At 45.1% G+C, this 19,094-nt stretch overlaps 1 protein-coding gene and 1 long non-coding RNA gene across 2 annotated transcripts; one reads left to right on the forward strand and one right to left on the reverse strand.

The window, feature by feature from the left end:
• The first annotated feature begins 4,535 nt into the window (after nucleotides 1–4,535).
• LOC123125489 (uncharacterized) lies at nucleotides 4,536–5,628 on the forward strand. Its single transcript, XM_044545970.1, has 3 exons — nucleotides 4,536–4,791; nucleotides 4,930–5,111; nucleotides 5,217–5,628. The coding sequence occupies exons 1-3, from the start codon at nucleotides 4,681–4,683 to the stop codon at nucleotides 5,380–5,382; spliced, it is 459 nt and encodes a 152-aa protein (XP_044401905.1). The 5' UTR covers nucleotides 4,536–4,680; the 3' UTR covers nucleotides 5,383–5,628.
• A 6,049-nt stretch (nucleotides 5,629–11,677) lies between these two features.
• Nucleotides 11,678–13,192, reverse strand: LOC123122690 (uncharacterized). The gene is made up of 3 exons (XR_006460346.1): nucleotides 12,826–13,192; nucleotides 12,410–12,594; nucleotides 11,678–12,201 (listed from the first exon to the last, which is right to left on the reverse strand). It is a non-coding gene; the product is annotated as an uncharacterized lncRNA (long non-coding RNA).
• Nucleotides 13,193–19,094: the final 5,902 nt, after the last annotated feature.

The following is a 19,094-nucleotide window of genomic DNA, read 5'->3' on the forward strand; positions in this document are numbered from 1 at the left end:
GTGGAGGGCGCGCCCCCCTGCCTCGTGCCTCCCTCGTAGCTTTCCTGACATGCACTCCAAGTCTCCCGGGTTGCTTTCCTTCCAAAAATAATTTCTCCAGAAGGTTTCATTCCGTTTCGACTCCGTTTGATATTCCTTTCTTCGAAACACTGAAACAAGGGAAAAACAGGAACTGGCACTGGGCTCTGGGTCAATAGGTTAGTCCCAAAAATAATATAAAAGTGCATAATAAAGCCCATAAACATCCAAGATGGATAATATAATAGCATGGAACAATAAAAAATTATAGATACGTTGGAGACGTATCACCCCGCCAACATTTTGGATCCATCAAAATGCATAACCCAGTTGGAATACGCGTTGTACTCTTTAGGGAGTTCGACCTCTGTCCATTCGGCGACGAAGTCAGCCAGTACTTGGGATTTGATGGCTCGACGAGGTTTGTATGTGATGTCGAATGGGAGGAGCTCAATGGCCCATTTGGCAATCTGGCCCGTGGCGTCCCGGTTGTTTATTATATCATTGAGGGGCACTTCAGAAGCCACCGTGATTGAACACTCCTGAAAGTAGTGTCGCAACTTTCGAGATGCCATGAAGACTGCATATGCTATCTTTTGATAGTGAGGGTACCGGGATTTGCATGGTGTGTGGACGGTGGATACGTAGTATACCGGCTTTTGGAGTGGAAATTTGTGTCCGTCCTGTTCTCGCTCGACGACGAGTACGGCACTCACCACCTGGTGTGTTTCCGATATATATAGGAGCATTGGTTCGCCGACATTTGGCGCGGCCAGGATTGGGTTGCTTGCCAGAAGGGCTTTTATTTCTGCCAGTCCGGTTGTCGCTGCGTCTGTCCACTCGAAGTTATCGATGCGTCGTAGAAGGCGATAGGGGCAGCGCCTTTTCCCCCAACCTGGAGATAAAGCGGCTTAAAGCTGCCACGCACCCAGCGAGTTTTTGGACCTGTTTAAGTTCGGTTGGCGTAGCCAATTGTGACAGGGCTCGGATTTTGGCTGGATTTGCTTCAATCCCTCTATTGGAAACGATGAAGCCCAGCAGTTTTCCGGCGGGGACGCCGAAGACGCACTTTTCTGGGTTAAGTTTGATGTCATATGTACGGAGGTTGTCGAATGTGAGACGCAAATCGTCTATTAGTGTTTCGACGTGTCTAGTTTTGATGACGACGTCGTCCACGTAGGCCTCCACTGTCTTGCCGATCTGTTTCTCGAGGCATGTTTGGATCATGCGCTGGTAGGTGGCGCCGGCGTTCTTGAGCCCGAAAGGCATGGTGATGAAGCAAAACGGCCCGTATGGTGTAATGAATGCTGTTGCGGCTTGATCGGACTCCTTCATTTTGATTTGATGGTATCCGGAATATGCATCAAGGAAGCACAGCGAGTCGTGTCCCGCAGTAGCGTCAATGATTTGATCGATGCGAGGAAGGGGGAAGGGATCCTTAGGGCGAGCCTTGTTAAGGTCTTTGAAATCGACGCATAGGCGCCAGGATTTATCCTTCTTTGGTACCATTACCAAGTTTGCCAGCCAGTCCGGATGTTTAATATCTCTGATGAATCCGGCCTCGATGAGTTTGGCTAGCTCTTCCCCCATAGCTTGTCGTTTGGGTTCGGAAAAGCGCCGCAGTGATTGTTTGACTGGCTTATATTCCTTCTGTATGTTGAGGCTGTGTTCGGCCAACTCGCGCGGGATTCCTGGCATATCTGAGGGGTGCCAGGCGAATATATCCCAGTTTTCGCGTAAGAAGTCTCGTAGTGTGGAGTCGACTGTAGGGCTGAGTTGCGCTCCAATAGATGCTGTCTTCTTCGGGTCTGTTGGATGGACCTGAAATTTGACTATTTCTTCTGCTGGCTTGAAGGAAGTGGACTTGGGTTGTTTGTCCAGGATCACGTCGTCCCTATCCACAGTGGCGCGTAGTGCGGTTAATTCTTTGGCCGCAAGGGCCTCAGATAATGCCTCGAGGGCCAGGGATGCGGTTTTGTTCTCGGCGCGGAGTGCTATATCCGTATCGCTGACGAGGGTGATTATTCCGTTAGGCCCGGGCATTTTTAGCTTCATATACCCATAGTGAGGTACAGCTTGAAAGCGCATGAAGGCTTCTCGCCCCAACAGGGCGTGATATCCACTATTGAAAGGGGCCACCTGGAAAGTTATTTCTTCGGATCGATAATTGTCCGGCGTGCCGAATACCACATCAAGTGTAATTTTTCCCGCACACCGCGCTTCCCGACTGGGAATGATACCTCGAAAGGTTGTGCTGCTTTTCTCGATGCGGCTCCTGTCTATTTCCATCTTGTGGAGCGTGTCCTCGTAAATGAGGTTTAGTCCGCTGCCGCCGTCCATAAGGACTTTTGTAAGTCGAAAACCGTCCACGATGGGACTGAGGACTAATGCGGCTGGCGCTCGGGCTGTTCTGTATTTAGGTTCGTCACTGGCGTTAAAGGTTATGGTCGTGTCGTTCCAGGGGTCAATTGCGGCGACCTGACAGACTTCGACGAGATCACGCAGTGCCTTTTTACGCTTATTGTTTGGAGCGAATGTCTCGAAGACCGTCAATACTCTTGTGTCGTCGTTTTCTGGGGGGTGCTGTTCTGGGGTGTCCCTGATAAGGATGTCCTCGCCGCTCTTGGCTACCTGCCGAAGTATCCAACATGCTCTGAGGTTGTGGGTTGCCGCGGTATCTGGCGTCGTGTGTATTTTGCATGGGCCATTGAGCCATCCCTCCAGAACGGTGTCGTGCAGCGTGATGGGTTTATGTTTTTTGACTATTGGGCTGGGCGTACCGCGGGGGTGCGTCCTCTTTGCCTGTAGGGGGAGTTGAGTTGGGACCGACGGTCCCCAGCAAGCTGCCTGAGTTTTCCAGGCGCTTTCCATCGCGCTGTACTTTTGTACGATAGTTGCTAAGTCAGCGAACTTTAGTATGCGGCGGCGATTGATAGCGTTGAGGATGCCTTCGTCCGCGCAGTTGTTGCAGAATGGTGCTATCGCATCTTCGTCGCGGCAGTCTTTTACCTTATTTTTGACAAGGAGGAATCTGGCCCAGAAGTGGTGGACCGTTTCCTGAGACTGTTGTTTGATGCTCATGAGAGCGTCTATGTCCGGGTGGGTGGGTGGAATTAAATCCGAACCCTGACCCGATTTTGGATCCGGAGTTTGGAGATCTACTGGGCCTGACAGTTCGGGCTCCAGGATATCGACTGATTTTTTAGGCTCGTCATTCGACTCTATGTTCGGAGGGCGAGACATGCCTTTCTGCCGGAGAATACCCGGCCCTTCCAGATCGGAGATCGGAACATAGTTTGTCTTCAATACAACAGAAGAGTTGTCCCGCTCCTCGACTACCGCTATCTGATGGGTGATCGGCGGAGTTTTAATTTCTCTCTGGTCGGGTTTAAGCCCAACCCAATCGTAGTCTGTAGCGACCCCCAGGGCGGCCATGCGATCCAGGAGTTCGTTCAACGACGATAACTCCGTCGGATCCATGCGGGCGGAGTATTCAGGGTCAACGCGAAGGCGATTTTCGATGACTTGAGAGGTCATCGTCGGCTTAAGGGCCGAACTGGCGGTCATGACGAAGCCGCCCAGCCGGAGGGTTTGGCCTGGGGCCAGGGCTACTCCAGAGATGATATTATCCTTGACAACAAGGCGAGCCATCAACCCTCTTGGCGACGGCACAGTGGAACTCTCAATGAAAGCACCAATGTCGGTGTCAAAACCGGCGGATCTCGGGTAGGGGTCCCGAACTGTGCGTCTAGGATCGATGGTAACAGGAGACGGGGGACACGATGTTTACCCAGGTTCGGGCCCTCTCTATGGAGGTAATACCCTACTTCCTGCTTGATTGATCTTGATGAATATGAGTGTTACAAGAGTTGATCTACCACGAGATCGTAATGGCTAAACCTTATAAGTCTAGCCTATGTGAATATGGTAATCAGTATCCTTTCCGGACTAACCCCTTCGGTTTATATAGACACTGGGGGATCTAGGGTTTATATAGAGTCGGTTGCATAAGAAGGGATCTTCATAATCTGTCGCCAAGCTTGCCTTCCACGCCAAGTAGAGTCCAATTCGGACACAGGTACAGTCTTCGGCCTTCATGTCTTCACAGCCCATCAGTCCGGCCATGGATAATAGGTCGGACGCCCGAGGACCCCTTAGTCCAGGACTCCCTCATCCACCACGCGCCGCACGTCTCGCGCAATCCCGTAACGGGCACCTGGTCGGGACACATCGCGCGGGAGGAGATCGCCACATCGCATCGGACGGCTGGAGTGCGTGCGCTCGCGCCAGCGAACGAGCGCAGTTGCACGAGTCAGACTTTAGGTTAATTTAAAGGGAAGACAAGAAATTATCTAAAGTGGCGGGTCGCTCGCTAAGCATCCCATGCGGCCGTGCGCTGGCTAGACGCGTCCTGCAATACAACGCTTCCGGTGTTGGAGTCGGAGGCCGCGGAACCCTAATCTGATACGATTGGGAGTAGACACCCAGAGTGCGCTCGCCAGAATACTTCTTGTCTGGTCCGCACTCTGTTTCGTTGTGGGATACGGCAACCAAGGCGTGGCTGTGGCGGACTCGGAAGTCGGAACACGGTCGCCTATTATTCCGTAATATAAAACCAGCCCTGCAAAGGTAGGGTGAGGATCCGCGGAACTAGGAAGCGACATGCCGGCGGCGATGAGGCTCTGCGCTCGCGCGCTCCGGCGAACGCAGCAGCCGGCGGTGGCCTCGACGCAGCAGCGGTGGGTCTCGACAAGGTGGTTCGGCAAAACAAGGGTGAGTAGAGTAATTTAATTATTACCCGATTACATCCGTTCGTTGGTTCGTTGGTTCGAGCGACAAGTAATTCCGGCGGACACAGGGAGTAGATAGATTGGACGAATTACTCGATTTTGTACCTGTCCGAATCAACAGGCCACCACGGCGGAAGAGCTAAAAGACTTGGCGCGGGCCGCAGAGATGAAAGAGGAGCTCTACAACACCATCTCTGACATCACAGCCAAGTACAAGGTTCGTGGAAAGACAGGCAGAGACAACAGGCTGCTGCTCGAGCGACTCTCCATGCAAGTCGAGCCTAGACCCAATGACCCCTACTGGTTAGCTTATATTTGATCTCATCTCAAGCATTTACAGCTTATATATCTACATGTGCTTCTTTTTCTTTCTGGTTCTGATATCATCTGACCTGACCTTTTATGTAGGCGGTCTTGTCTGAGAACGGAAATAACCAATCATATCTTGATCACGGTTGGATCATGCTCTCTTATTAGTATGGCTCCTTTTGCTGTAAGTTCGCTGATTACAGCGTTAACCCCTCGAAAAAAGAATTTGTTGGAGCAATGGTGGGACGCAGTATTCGGAAACTAGACTTGGGTCCAGGAGCTAGCTCCGGGATTGGTGGAGGCGGCGCTAGCTCAAGTCAAGTCTGATGCACATCAATGACTGATTACTCAAGACGATCAACTGTTTATCAGCTAGCGCTGTAATAGTTGGAAGTCCATCAACACTATGGTTGGAACTATGTAAATGTTTGACATCACCAACACATAAGAACGATGTTATAATTAATCTTCTGTTTGGACTGGATGATTTTCATTCCAGAGTTTTATTTCATATGACTGCTTTATTGTACGTTTGCTCATGATCCTCTTACATGACACCGTCTGCCTTTCTCATCTATGATTGTGCGAAACCAGCCTGGATTATGTTAATATATGGCAACATGCGGTTGCTTACTTTAGAAAATTATTGAAAAACATAACAGAAAAACCAATCTAAATTTCAAAAAAAAATGACAGAATAAAGGACCTGCACTTGCATTCATTATAACAAAACTGAGTCTTCTCAAAACTTTTCGGCCTTGGATTATGCCAGCTAACAAAAGAAAAACAGATGCCTCAGCTACCAAAAGTGAAAAACAAAATTGAGATCATCATCTAAAGCACTAAGTTAGTCATCTAATTCCAGATATTGTGACCTCTCCTTTTTCTTCTATATGAAAACATAACAGAAATCTCCAAGGTTGCCAACAAAATCTGTGAGTCTAGATCATGCGTCCAATTTCCAATTTAATGTAGTTAGACCTCCCCTTGGAGTGTTTACTTATAGGATCAGATAGAAATCATTCACACGAGTTTCTCAAATAATATGTCCTATGAATTCTTCGCTTTCTTCGAAGGGGTCGAAGTGAACAGATCAAGTAGCTGGTTAATGCTCATGGTCTTCAGGCTGGCGTTCTCAGCATTTATCACCGCACTCAAAGCCGACACCTTGAAGCGCCGGGGACTATGACTCTTCCAGAGTACGGTGTATGATGAGGCCGCACATTCACAACTTTGTTTTGACCGAAAAGATGCGCTCTCTCAATTGCATGTAAGAGCAGAATGGTGCTATTACTAGTTCCAAATGTGCGTCTTTGGCGCGCAACAATGTTGGTGATATTAGCAATGCTCCCCTCAACGTAACTGATAAAATGAATCATTTGCAGTGAATTGGAGGGATCAAAATGCCCATCCAACATTCGTGACATTCATAAGAACACAATTAGGATAGAAGATGAACTCCATACAATCAGCACAGAAGATTTGGACGATGTAATAAGAGAATATTGCTTATTTACCATAGACAACCTCGGCTATTGCTTATTTGCCATCGAACAAACCAACTTTGCTCTTGTACCGCTTACAAGCTCGTTTCGTTGCCAATTTGCCATCACCGTTACTCTGCCGTTATACATCCACCGTTAGATTGAATAGCCCCTGTCAGTTTATCTGAAAATACCAGTACTACCCTCATCTATCACCCTCTTATTTTCTTGTAAAAAAAAGGAAAAACATGTGGTAAAAAAAACCCTTTCTTTCCTCCCGCAATACTCGACCCGCACAACTCCCCTGATTCCAACCCTAGCCTCCTAGCCTGGCCGCGGCGTGGCCATGGCGGAACCGCCGCCGCCGCCCCTCCCGCATCTGTTCCCGCTGGCCGGAGGTCCTCCTCTCGTGGTCGTCTCTCCATCCACCGGCCCTTCCGCCCCCTGCCCTCCAGCTGCTGCTCCCGCTGGTGGTCCTCCAGCTGCTGCTTCGGCCACAGCCGGCCCTCCATCTGCTGCTCCGGCCGCCAGCGGCCCTCCAGCTGTTGCTCCCTCCGCCGCCGACCCTGCAGCTGGGGATCTTGCCGCCATTGGCCCTGCAGCACCAGATCTCGGAGCCGCCGGCCCTGCAGCTGCGGATCCAGCCGTCGGCGCCCCTACAGGTGCTTCTCCAGCCGCCGGCCCTGCAGATGCTGCTCCAGCCACCGCCGCCCCTGCACTGTCTACTGCTGCCTCATCCCCAGCAGCCGGCGCCCCTACAGCCGATGGACCTTCTGTTCCAGCTGGTGAGGATGTTGCTTCTTCAGCATCTGCTCAATCCCCGCGACGAATTGCTGCAGTAAGGTAGTTCATTGTCTCATGTGTTCGTGATATGTTCTCTCATGATATTTAGTTGCACATTGCGCCTAATCTTTAGACAAATTGGTTGATGATTGTCATGGTTGCGTCCGCAGGATGGACCAGGCATCAACATGTGTGCTAGAAGTTAGGATATGTAGCAGTCGCCGTAACTTCAGCGGAGGTTTTTCCTTCAGTTGGAGCATTGATTTGCATGCTATCACTACTATGAAGGGGTTTCTAGATGCTATTTCTGCACAGTACTCTTGGGTTGTGTGGTCTGATGATGAAACTATCATTGTAGAATGGTTTGATAGTATTAGTGAGAAATACAAACCTGTTGCAAATGATGAAGAGTTGATGACAATGTTTGAGTGTTTTAAGCAAGTTAGACATGGCAAAGTAGCACTTAAAGTTTTAAATGAACATGAAAAAAGGGATGAGTTAAATGCTGATATGCCATCTACTCCTTCACATGCAACACCTTCTCTAGCACTGCCTAGTCAGCCAAGTAATGTCAGTGAAGAAACTGAAGAACCTACGGATACATATCTAGCGAATCCACACGAGGAATATGAACATGTAGGTGTTGATGAGGAAGACCAGTACTCAATTGGTAGTGCTTGCTCGGATTCCGATAGTAGTGAGGATGAGCTTGATAATGTTGTAGTTGATGTGGACGGTGTTGAGGACAGCAGTGATGATGAGGAGTGGATTGTAGAAGATGCTATACCGGATGATGCTCCTCCGGATGTAGCGCATAACATGGAAGACCCACCCATGGCTGTGGGCACTATATACCCGAATATTGAAGTGTTTAGATTGGCAATTGCTCAATACTCTATTAAGCGTGAATTTGAGTACAAAATTGAAAAATCTGAACCTACTCGATTCAGAGCTAAATGTGGACAAAAAGGATGCAAATGGAGAATACATGTCGGTACAATTGATGACGGTGTCACTATGGAGGTATGTATATGATACTTGAATATATGTTATGTTACTTGAATTGATGTCTAACTTCAAAGTGAATTAGTATTTAGTACTGATTGTTATATGATTTGTATTTGCAGGTGAAAATCCATGATGAAGAACATAATTGTCACAGCACAAGAAAAAGTGATAACCCAAAGGCTGCTTCGAAGTCTTGGATATGTTCCAAGGTAATTGATTGGGTAAAAGAAGATCCTAGTGTGACATCAATGGAGCTACGAAGGAGGTTGCATGACAAGTACAAGATTTGGATCCGTTATGACAAAGTTTACCGTGGAAGAGAGCTAGCATCGATGAGGTTGTTTGGAAATTGGGATGATTCATTTGACAAGTTATATGCTTGGAAAGCTGAAGTTGAAAAGAGATCTCCTGGAAGCATAGTGGCCATTGATCACATGGAGTACAAAGGAAAAAAAAGGTTTGTGAGGATGTTTGTTACATTCAAGCCTTTGTGTGATGGGTTTTTGGCCGGTTGCCGACCATACTTGGCAATTGATAGTACTCATTTGACTGGGAAGTATAGAGGTCAGCTAGCAATTGCTTGTGCTGTTGATGGGCACAATTGGTTGTACCCTGTTGCTTATGCAATTATTGACTCGGAAACAACAGAAAGTTGGGATTGGTTCATGGAGAAGCTTCATCAAGCTATTGGTTGTCCACCTGGACTTGCAATCTGTTCGGATGCAGGAAAAGGGATTGATAGTGCAATTGAAGAGGTGTATAAGTATGCTGAACATAGGGAATGCATGCGCCACTTGGTTGTCAACTTTAAGAAAAAAATTCATGGTAAAGTATTTGATGACCATATGTGGCCAGCAGCTTATTCATGGACTCCAGAAGCTTTCGAAGCCCACATGGCAGCCATACATGAGAAAAAACCTAAAGCAATAGAGTACTTGACAAGATACCATAGTAGGCTTTGGTCCAGGAGCAAATTTTCCACTTCCTCAAAGGTGGATTATGTGACAAACAATCTGGCCGAGTGCTTCAACAACTGGATTAACAAGCACAAGGGCATGATGTTGTTTCAGTTGGTGGACAAAATTAGAAGGAATATATTAGTCAAGATGGAGAAGAGGAGGAGGATTGCCAAAAAATTGGAAGGCCATCGTATACTACCTAGTGTCATGAAGGAGTTGAATGCAAAGAGTAGAGGGTTGGACATAGAGTATGAGAGGATTGACCACATGAAAGCAGAGGTGAGTGAGGGTGGTGAAGATGGCAAGCGACATGTTGTGGATCTGGACATGAGGACATGCACATGTAGAGAATTCCAAGTATCAGGGAAGCCTTGCAAGCATGCCATTTCCTTCATCACCGGAATTAGAGGGGTCACTATAGAAGACTTTGTTGATGATTACTATAGTGTTGCCAAGTTCGCAGCAGCATATACTCCTGTAATGCCGGGGCTTACTGATGCATCTCAATGGCCAAAGAAAACCCATGAATTCTTTTTGCACCCTCCAATCCTTCGAAGGGCTCCTGGGAGGCCAAAAGTAGAGAGGCACAAGAGTGGTGCTGAGCATAGCAAGAGCAAGAGAAGAAAAGGACAACATCAGTGCCCAATTTGCAAAGACTATGGTCATAGATGGCAAGGTTGCAAAAATGCTGATCCAGATGCAAAAGAAGCGTATGCTGATGTGGCAAAAGAAAGAAGGTAAGAGTGTAATTTTGTTAAAATTATCATGCATATAACAATGCTAATGTTCTTTTGGTCATGTAGGAAAAAAAGAAATAAATCCAAAGTTGCAGCAAGGAGTGGTGACGCTAATATTCAAGCAATCGAAGGTACCCAACCAACGTTGCCTCTTCCATGTTCAACTACCAACCCAAGTGAAGTAGATGTGGTGAAGTCAACATCATCTAAGACTACATCATCTAAATCTGTGAGGTAAATGACACCTTAGTTTTCAAGATTATATTGTGCTTCTCTTTTGCAATCATATCATCTACTTATACATGAATTGTTAATTTAGGTCCAAAACCGGTTCGAACCAAATTGAGAGCACCTCAATGGAAATTGCGTCAACAGCAAAGCGGCGCAAGGGCAAGTCGAAGGCAAAGGTGATCCCAGCTGCAGCGGACAGCCCCGCAATGGCCACTCGAAGCAAGAAAAGGCAACCAAACAGCCCTGCGATGGCCACTCGTAGCAAGAAAAAACTGAAAGTGTGAACTTGTTTCTTTCTATGACATTTGTGGACTTGTTTTCTTGCACTGGACATTGGTCTCTTTTGTGCATTTCAATTTCTTGTACTGGACATTGGTCTCTTTCGTGCACTTCAGTTTCTTGTACTGGAATATGAGTACCATGTCTATTTCTCCTGTTTACTATCCTCATTATGTGTTATGATGCAAATATATTATTGTCATGTTTATAACTGTTTGATCCTGAAATTACAAGCTAGGTGCTGCCAATTTTTTTATAGAGAAATATGTTATCTTAATATTTGTTATTCTCATGCAAGCTAGCTCCAGCAAGGTGCTACCTTTTATCCTTGTTATGTGTTATGATGAAAATACTATATTGTTCTCATAAATTGTTTGATCTATAATTACAAGCAAGGTGTTGCCAATTTATTTTACAGAAATATGTAATCACAATATGTTATGATAATTTGAACAGAAGTGCTTCAACATGGTTAAAAGGAACAATAGGTAAGGTTGCTCATTTGCCATTGAGGGTAAAATCGTCATTTTGCTTACTTTAACAGAAGTGGCTAACACCAAGTAAACGGCTGATGGCAAATTAGCAACGAAACAAGCTTGTAAGCGGTACAAGAGCAACGCTAGTTTGTTCGATGGCAAATGAGCAATGACCGAGCTTGTCAATGGTAAATAAGCAATTGTCTCATGTAATAACCAACTGACAGCATTCATATGGCACCGAAAATCAATTTGGACAAGATAACAACCAACTATGCTTTTAGTGCTAAACAAATAACCATACATACTCCCTCCGTTCCTAAATATAAGACCTTTTAGAGATTTTACTATGAACTACATACGGATGTATATAGACATACTTTAGAGTGTAGACTCATTCATTTTGCTCCGTATATAGTCTATAGTGGAATCCCTAAAAGGTCTTATATTTAGGAATGGAGGGAGTAGATCATAGCGGATTTCTCACAAGCTGTAACAAAAAGTACAGAAGCAGGAAGTTCTTCTTCTCTAGTGCTAGTACAGATGGTGAAGGACCAGAGAGGAGGGAAACAGTTACAGTTTTGCGTGGTTAAAACTGAACAATTAGTGTAAGAAATCATTCTGGTATTATTCTTGGTTCAAAGTGAAATACAGTTATTACTTTCAGTTCGTATACAACAACAGTTTGACCTAATCTAAAACTGCATAATCTGAAGACATGTCATTTTTTTTCCATCACGGGCATCAAACAGATAACAAAACATGACTTAAAAACAAAGAAAATGGATGGAAGAATATTATGCAGAAAGAAAAGCAATTCAAGTAACCTTCTTATTAATGTACACAGTTTTTAATCTCCCCTACCTAGATTTGTTATTTCTGACTTGAAGAACATTCAACCCCTGTAGTGGAAATCTATGCATCTCAATTTTGCTTGCTATCATCTGCAAAAGCCAAAAGACTGCAACTCTATTGCAGGAACGAAGGATTAGAAACATGAATTTTCTTGGACTCAAAATTCAACGATACATATTCAATTGCATCACGCCTGCCCAACTCAAGCCTCCTCGGTGAAATCTGAATATGTGACCAGAAACTGTCATGTCCCGAAGATGCAAATAATTCACCTGCAAGCAAAAAAAAAAAGTAAGTGGTTGAAAGCTGGGAGAAAATATATGTCCAGTACATAAAAAGTATGCATACAGAGATAACCATTTTATTTTTCTAAATCACCAACTTAACAGCCCAACGGCCAACGCTAGCAAATCTAGGCACACGGTTTTCTTTTGAGAAAGATACGAACACAAATCCCTTGCTTCTAGCACCAGAACATACCATAAAGCCACTGACCTCCTCCATGTAAGATTCAGAGTCATGCGCCGCTGCCTAAGCTTCTCCTTGCTTGATTTAATGGCCCGTGGCCAACTCCGCCAGCCACTCTGTTAGCCTCCGCCTTGAAATTCGTCAGAGACTAAAGAGCAGAATTTTTCATTCAGAGCAAACTAAATGTGGGCAACGACCTACATACATCAAATATAAGAGTTCTTAATGGTGGACATCAAATTCATATCTTACCATCTCAGAAGGCAAACACAATCTACTTGGAATAAATAAACAAACAATCAAGTCATGTGCCAACATAAATGGTCAGAATCTATAGTCGACGGATGAATCTTTTTCTTCTTCTTTTTTCTGAGTTGGTCCACGGATGGGATGAATCTGATTGAATCGAAGGTGCTCGGCGACCGTACCTTGGCATCCGTGTTCATCTTAGGTTGGCACCACGAGAAATTCGGACGCATCCGGCTGTTGATTGAGGAACCAATTGATAGATCTCACCGACCCGTCCGTGAACATCTTGAGGCTGCACCACAAGAAATAGTCCATGGGTGGGGATCCAATTGGCATGCAACCAGGAAGAAGTTTGCCGTCGGAGCGAGGGTCGGCGAGCTGGGTAAGATAAATGGGCAGAAGAGCGCCATGGCAGGCGCAGGCTGGGAGGAGGACATGAGGGAGCTTTCTTTCTTTCCTTGGAGAGAGATGAGACGAGACAGGAGGCGGCTAGGGTAGGGGAACGCGAGGCCGCTCGGCCGGCGCTCCTGATTAATATCGGACCGGACTGCCCCAAAAAGCGGATCGGGCGGCTGGGTTTGTTCTGTAGTAGTATTATTGGCACAAGTTATTGGCCCTAATTAACCGTGTCCAGAAGCACTGATCCTTTCATCGGCAGCCTGTAAAATTTCAGCTCGTAATATTATAAGCTCAGCTCCGCAGTGAGTCAAGTCGGTCTGACACGAGACATGACGCGGTGCAGTACAAACTATACCTCGCGGTGAACAGCGGCGCGGTCGCCCATGTGACGCAGGCAGCCGGGACCCGCCGCAGAGAGGAGCCACATGTGAGTGAACGCGCCTCAGCATGGGGCCGAACGCGCCAGCTCACTACTTGTCTCGACTAGCACCGTACAGTTCGACATGGATGATAAGTATTTTTTTTAGTGCTCGATTAAACTTGTCCGGATGCCAAAGTAAATTTCCTTGATTAAACTTGTCCGGATGCCAAAGTAAATTTCCTTGAACAAGTGGCAAGATGAATGCAGACCAAATAAACAGTCCACAGTGGTGCCAAATATATTTAGTGGTATAATGTTTACCTAACCAAATATATTTGCACTCGGCACTCGCATAAAAGCCCCATTTCCTGCTTATTTATCTCACCTCCACCATCAAATTAGTCATCTCTAGCCCATAAAATCTCCATTCTTCCATTTTATTTTATGTTTGAACAACAAAAGGCACCAGAAGGTGCCAACTTCATTTAGCTCAAAAGTGTTCTTACATCAAGATTTACAGCAAGCTGATCATGCATGCAGCTGAGAGAACATAGAGATCAGATAATACAGCTGATGAACAAAGAGCTGAAAGAGAGACCAGAAGTGACAGGTTTTAGAGAGACACAACCTGATGAACTACAAGGTTTGGGACAGCAAGATCTTTCTACAGATAAGCAAGAAGGAACGACTGAGACTTGCATTTTATTCTGAAGAAGAAAAAGCCCAGGCTTGAGAGGAAGGCCGAAGAAGCCTGAAGATTGCATTGCATCATTTAGTGGCCTTAAACCTCACCCCTTTGCTCACTAGCAATAAACCGCATGTATTGTAAACTCTGGAACCTGAAAACTGGACAAAAGAGACACGACAGGACAAGAGCTGTGCCTATGAGCAGCAGCAAAACAACAAACTTGAGATTGCATATTCGGACGAAAAACCTGCTGAGCTAGATTATGAGCAATTCCATTCACTTCTCTAGATATATGGAATACTTGCGATCTCATATCAGCAGTGTGCCTGAAAAACTCAGCCAAAGGCTTGCGAATGCTCCAAGGGGTATGAGAATCCCTAATCTTACCAGAGGCAACCACCAAAGCGAGAGAGAGGCAGTCCATGAGAAAGGCTGGGCTAGCAATGTTGAGTTTCGAAGCTACTTGAGCAGCAAAAGAAAGGGCCAAAGCTTCTGCATGAAGAGGAGAATCTGTGGAAGGTGCTGAGGCTTGAATTTGCACATTAACTTCTATTTGATCATAGGGCACCGACAGATAAATACCAACTCCAGTAGCAACTGTTCCTGGAAGTAATCCTGGAACTTTGGCAGTCCTAAAAGCTGCATCAGAAAATATTTTTGGACCTGTAACAAGTAAATCAGACTTGAGTTAAGCCCTGCTTTGGAAGCTGATTAGGAAGAGGTTGAACTTGTGGCACATCCTGTACCTTAGATAAATAAGACATGTGATTACCAGAATCCAGGGACAAAGCTGTAGCAGCAACATGCACCTGATAAGGAAGAGCCCTATTCCTATCAAAAAGATAACCATTTCTAGCCTTCCAAAGACACCACAAAAAATTGAGAATATTAGAGATGGAACCATAAGGGTGCCTCATGCTAAGTAAAGCAATAAGAATAGAATGCATAGTTGAATGCCCGTGGACTAATATGTACGATCTAAGGAACCAAGGAGAGGAAAACCAAGCCGCTCGAGCAAAATGACAAAGAAAGAACAAATGAAGCTCGTCCTCCTGATGGCCGCACATACAACAATTCTGAGATATGTGAACCGAAAAACGTCCAGCCCGCAAACATGTAGGTAAAGCCCTCCAGTCTCCAGGCAAAAGTTTTCACCCTTGGGAGCACACTCTTTTGCTTCCAAATTAACATAAGAAGGTCCTTGAGCTGCAAAGAAAGTACTGTAGGAGCATTCCTGGGGTTAGCTTGGATTTCCTGCAAACAAAGCTTGTAAGCCGATTTAGAAGAACAAATGCCATTAGAAGAAAGGTCCCAACAAAGCAAATCTGGGCCCTCATCATCAATAATATCAGTTTGGATAATAACTGAGGCCATGGGCTGCTGAAAAAGAGAGAGAACAAGCTCATTATTCCAAACTTTTTGTCCAGGTAGCCACAGATCTTTAACCAAAGAAGGATATACAAAGTCAAGAGTTTGAGTAATAAGATGGTCATGAACGGACTCCTCCATTGTCAGTTACTCAGTTTATTACCATAGGTTCAACTAGAGCCAGGAGCTGCAGCTGCACATGCATTCCCCTGAACAGGTAAAATAATACAACACCAGCAATTCCTTCCTGGTACAAATAAGTCATCTCCCTAAACAGACCATGGGACGTTTCTCCAAAGGTTAGTAATTCCTTCTTGAAACGGAGGGAGTAATTAAAGTGGAAAGCAGAAATTCTGATCAGAGTACATCTGAAGATTAGTGTAAGCATAGAAACGAGTCTAACCGATCCAAGGGATGTCAGTCAGTTGTACAGTTAGGCAAGTTCTTCAGCTTGTTCAAGCAAGAGAAAATATACAACTCAATATAGCATAAAACAGAAATCATTGTCAGAAATATCATACAAGTTCCCTGTAAATATCCAAACAAACATTTTCGTGAGTCTCGTCTCATCTAGTTATGTTATCTAATAATATGTATTTCCAGAGACACATTAAGTCTGGCCAACTGCTGTGAACAGCCCCAGAAGCCAGCGCATGAACCGTGTATAGTCCCTGATGACAAAAACCCAGCCCTGGAGAGCATAGATTAGTTTTCAGGCTTCCATCTCGAAACATGGTGAGTTTTCTATATCAATAACAACATCAGTTGTTTGAATTTGCACCCTTGACCAAACCATGAAAATGAGCAAGCCGAGGTTAAGTGTCAGAGTATACCACTGACCATGCACGAAATTAGCACCATGCTACAGTCAGTTCAAGTCGACGATGCTGTGAAGTTCAGTGCGGGTAAACCTATCTCACTCTGTTCCATGATGCTAGGTAGGGGGCACCACCTGCTTCTCCGGAGAATAATTTGGTGGGTTCATCATTTTGTAATCCTGAGAAAATGCTCTAGTGAAAATAAATGTTTGATTTTGAGAAAATGATGTGCTGCGGAGACACAAGACATGGCCTGGGTGTGAATCGTAAAGGCAGAAAGAAACAATGGGGCAGCGGATAAGTGGCGCCACATGTCACTGATTACACGATGGTATTGATAGATAAGGTCAGATTTCAGACAACAGAATGGCCTGTCCACTTGTGTGTTTCCCCGGTGACATAAGGAGAGTTAGTTTCCTGTAAAGAGGACAGAGGGTAATATGAACCTTAAGAACACAAGAGCATAAATCCGTGACACGCAAAATGGTTCAAACCAGGAGATGCGCACTAGAAAATAGCTGTGTTGATTGCGTCTGCAGCAGACAGGGCTCGGTGCACAAGGGTTCAGGCCGGTGATTCTTTATGCTACCCTACTTTGGACGAAATTAAATACCAACCTAAGATCAAAATAACGATGAATCCTTACAACAGAACCAGACATATATACCTAGCAGATGAGGCTTTCGCGGCGTTTCAGCAGGCATAGTAGCTGCCAAATCCTATCGCAGACGCTCCCTAGCCCCTGGGTTTGCAGCATCTTTGACCACCATATTTACCTGGCCCTCAGAGGGCGTTTCGGCAGGCCATCCGCTTTGTGCATACATAGATAATGTAACTACCGTGATGAGTGTCGACTGCAATATAAATATATAAAGGAAACCCAATTTAGTGGATGCCTGCCTGCCAAACTAAATTTCCTTCAATAGGTGTAAGATGAATGCAGACCAAATAAACAGTCTACAGTGGTGCCAGGGGCAGAAACTAATAATTTTTGGACAAGGCATAGATGGTAGCTCGCTGCAAAGCTACTGGTACTGCTAAAACATACAGTTGTATGTACATGAAGAATACCACAACCATTGCGAAGGGCTAAGCTTAACTATGGTGATGGTAAACTGACAACGCTGCAGTCTAGGCGCCAAAAAAGGAAAAATCAGGGAGAAATACAACATGGCAATCTCACCTTCTTTTTGAAGATGTCCAGACGAAGTAACTTGGCACTTTGGCTTGGACTGGGATGCTCTTGACCACACGGACTTTATCCTGCAATTCGACGACACGGAGGCCAGAAATGAATTAGCTATTATCTGACGGACTGAAAGTGGAAAAACGGGTCAAACCATCGACAGTTGAACCAAGAGCAACATACTTCACATAGAATTCAGCGATCCCAAGGAGATCTTTGTTAATACACTAGCGGCACGCAGTGCTTTCACTGAATCCCCTACAGACTACAGAGGAGGGCAAGGAACGAAGTATAAACATGTAGTATGGAGCAGTGAGCAATGCATACCTGAAGTCTCAACGTGGTCATGACCGCAGTAACCTTAGTACAGTAGGTCTTAACCAGAATGCCAATCCGGTTGCCGTCAAAGGAGCTGCTGGACAATGGATTGTTTCACTCCTGTGTTCTATGTAGCTGTGGTCCTATTAAGGTTTCAAGGAAAATCGTGGAGCAAGTTTCCTCCTGTTAGAGCTATAATATCCATGGTTCGCTCACCACACAAGACCACCCTGATCTGATAATGGCTGCAACCACAGACAAGATAACACACGATGCAATCAGTTTATACAAATCAGTGGGGTTTCAGTATAGACTTCTCTGCTAAGCTGTAGTTCAATAAACCCGCAAAAAGAATACATGTGAGTAATAAGATCCAAGAACTGAGCTCAAACTAATTCTAGAGTGCGGTAGCCCTCAGGTGAAATGCCTGCATTGAGATGTAACCAGCAAAACCAAATGAGAAGTGAATTCAGACTGGACACATTGCATCATTGGCATGTGGGGTTCTCATAGATGGCATCTTTAGTAGGATTAGGAATGCTTATAAAATGACATTTTATATGTCTTGACTCCACATAAATTATACTAATGATATGCATAATCAATAGAAATCTGCAGAAGAACATACTGCCATCATTTAACTGGTAGGTTGCTATTAGATATGCAACAGATGAGGCATAGCTTAGTCTTCTCTGAAACTCAGTTATACTAGTGATACTTAACCAAATATATTTGCACTTGTATCAAATACTCCCTCCGTCCGAAAAAACTTGTCCCTCAAATGAATGTTTCTAGCACTAACCTGGTGCTAGATACATCCATTTGAGGAACAAGCTTGGGACAAACTTTTTCGGACGGAGGGAGTACTCACAAATGAACAGAATGAAAACACTTTCCTGCTTATTTATCTCACCTCCACAATCAAATAAGTCATCATCGAACCCATAAAATTACCATTCTTCCATTGTCAGTTTGTCATAGATTCACCTACAGTCAGGAGCTGCAGCAGCTGCACATGCCCCTGAACAAGTACAATAATACAACACCAGTAATTCCTTCCTGGTACAAAGAAATCATCTCCCTACACAGGCCATAGGATGTTCTCCAAAGGTTAGTAACACACTCATCTCTCTCCAAGTTAATCAGGTTCTGATAAATTCTGAATGTTTGGTTTCATAAGTGAATGAATGCCATAGAATAAGCACCAGGACGACAGATAACATACATAAACCGTGCCATGAATGATCAGAACCAACGCTGCCAAAGACAATGCAAAATAGTATGTCACCATGATCAAAACATAGCAACTA

Source organism: Triticum aestivum, chromosome 5D (genome assembly GCF_018294505.1).
Source record: "Triticum aestivum cultivar Chinese Spring chromosome 5D, IWGSC CS RefSeq v2.1, whole genome shotgun sequence".
NCBI lineage: Eukaryota > Viridiplantae > Streptophyta > Magnoliopsida > Poales > Poaceae > Triticum > Triticum aestivum.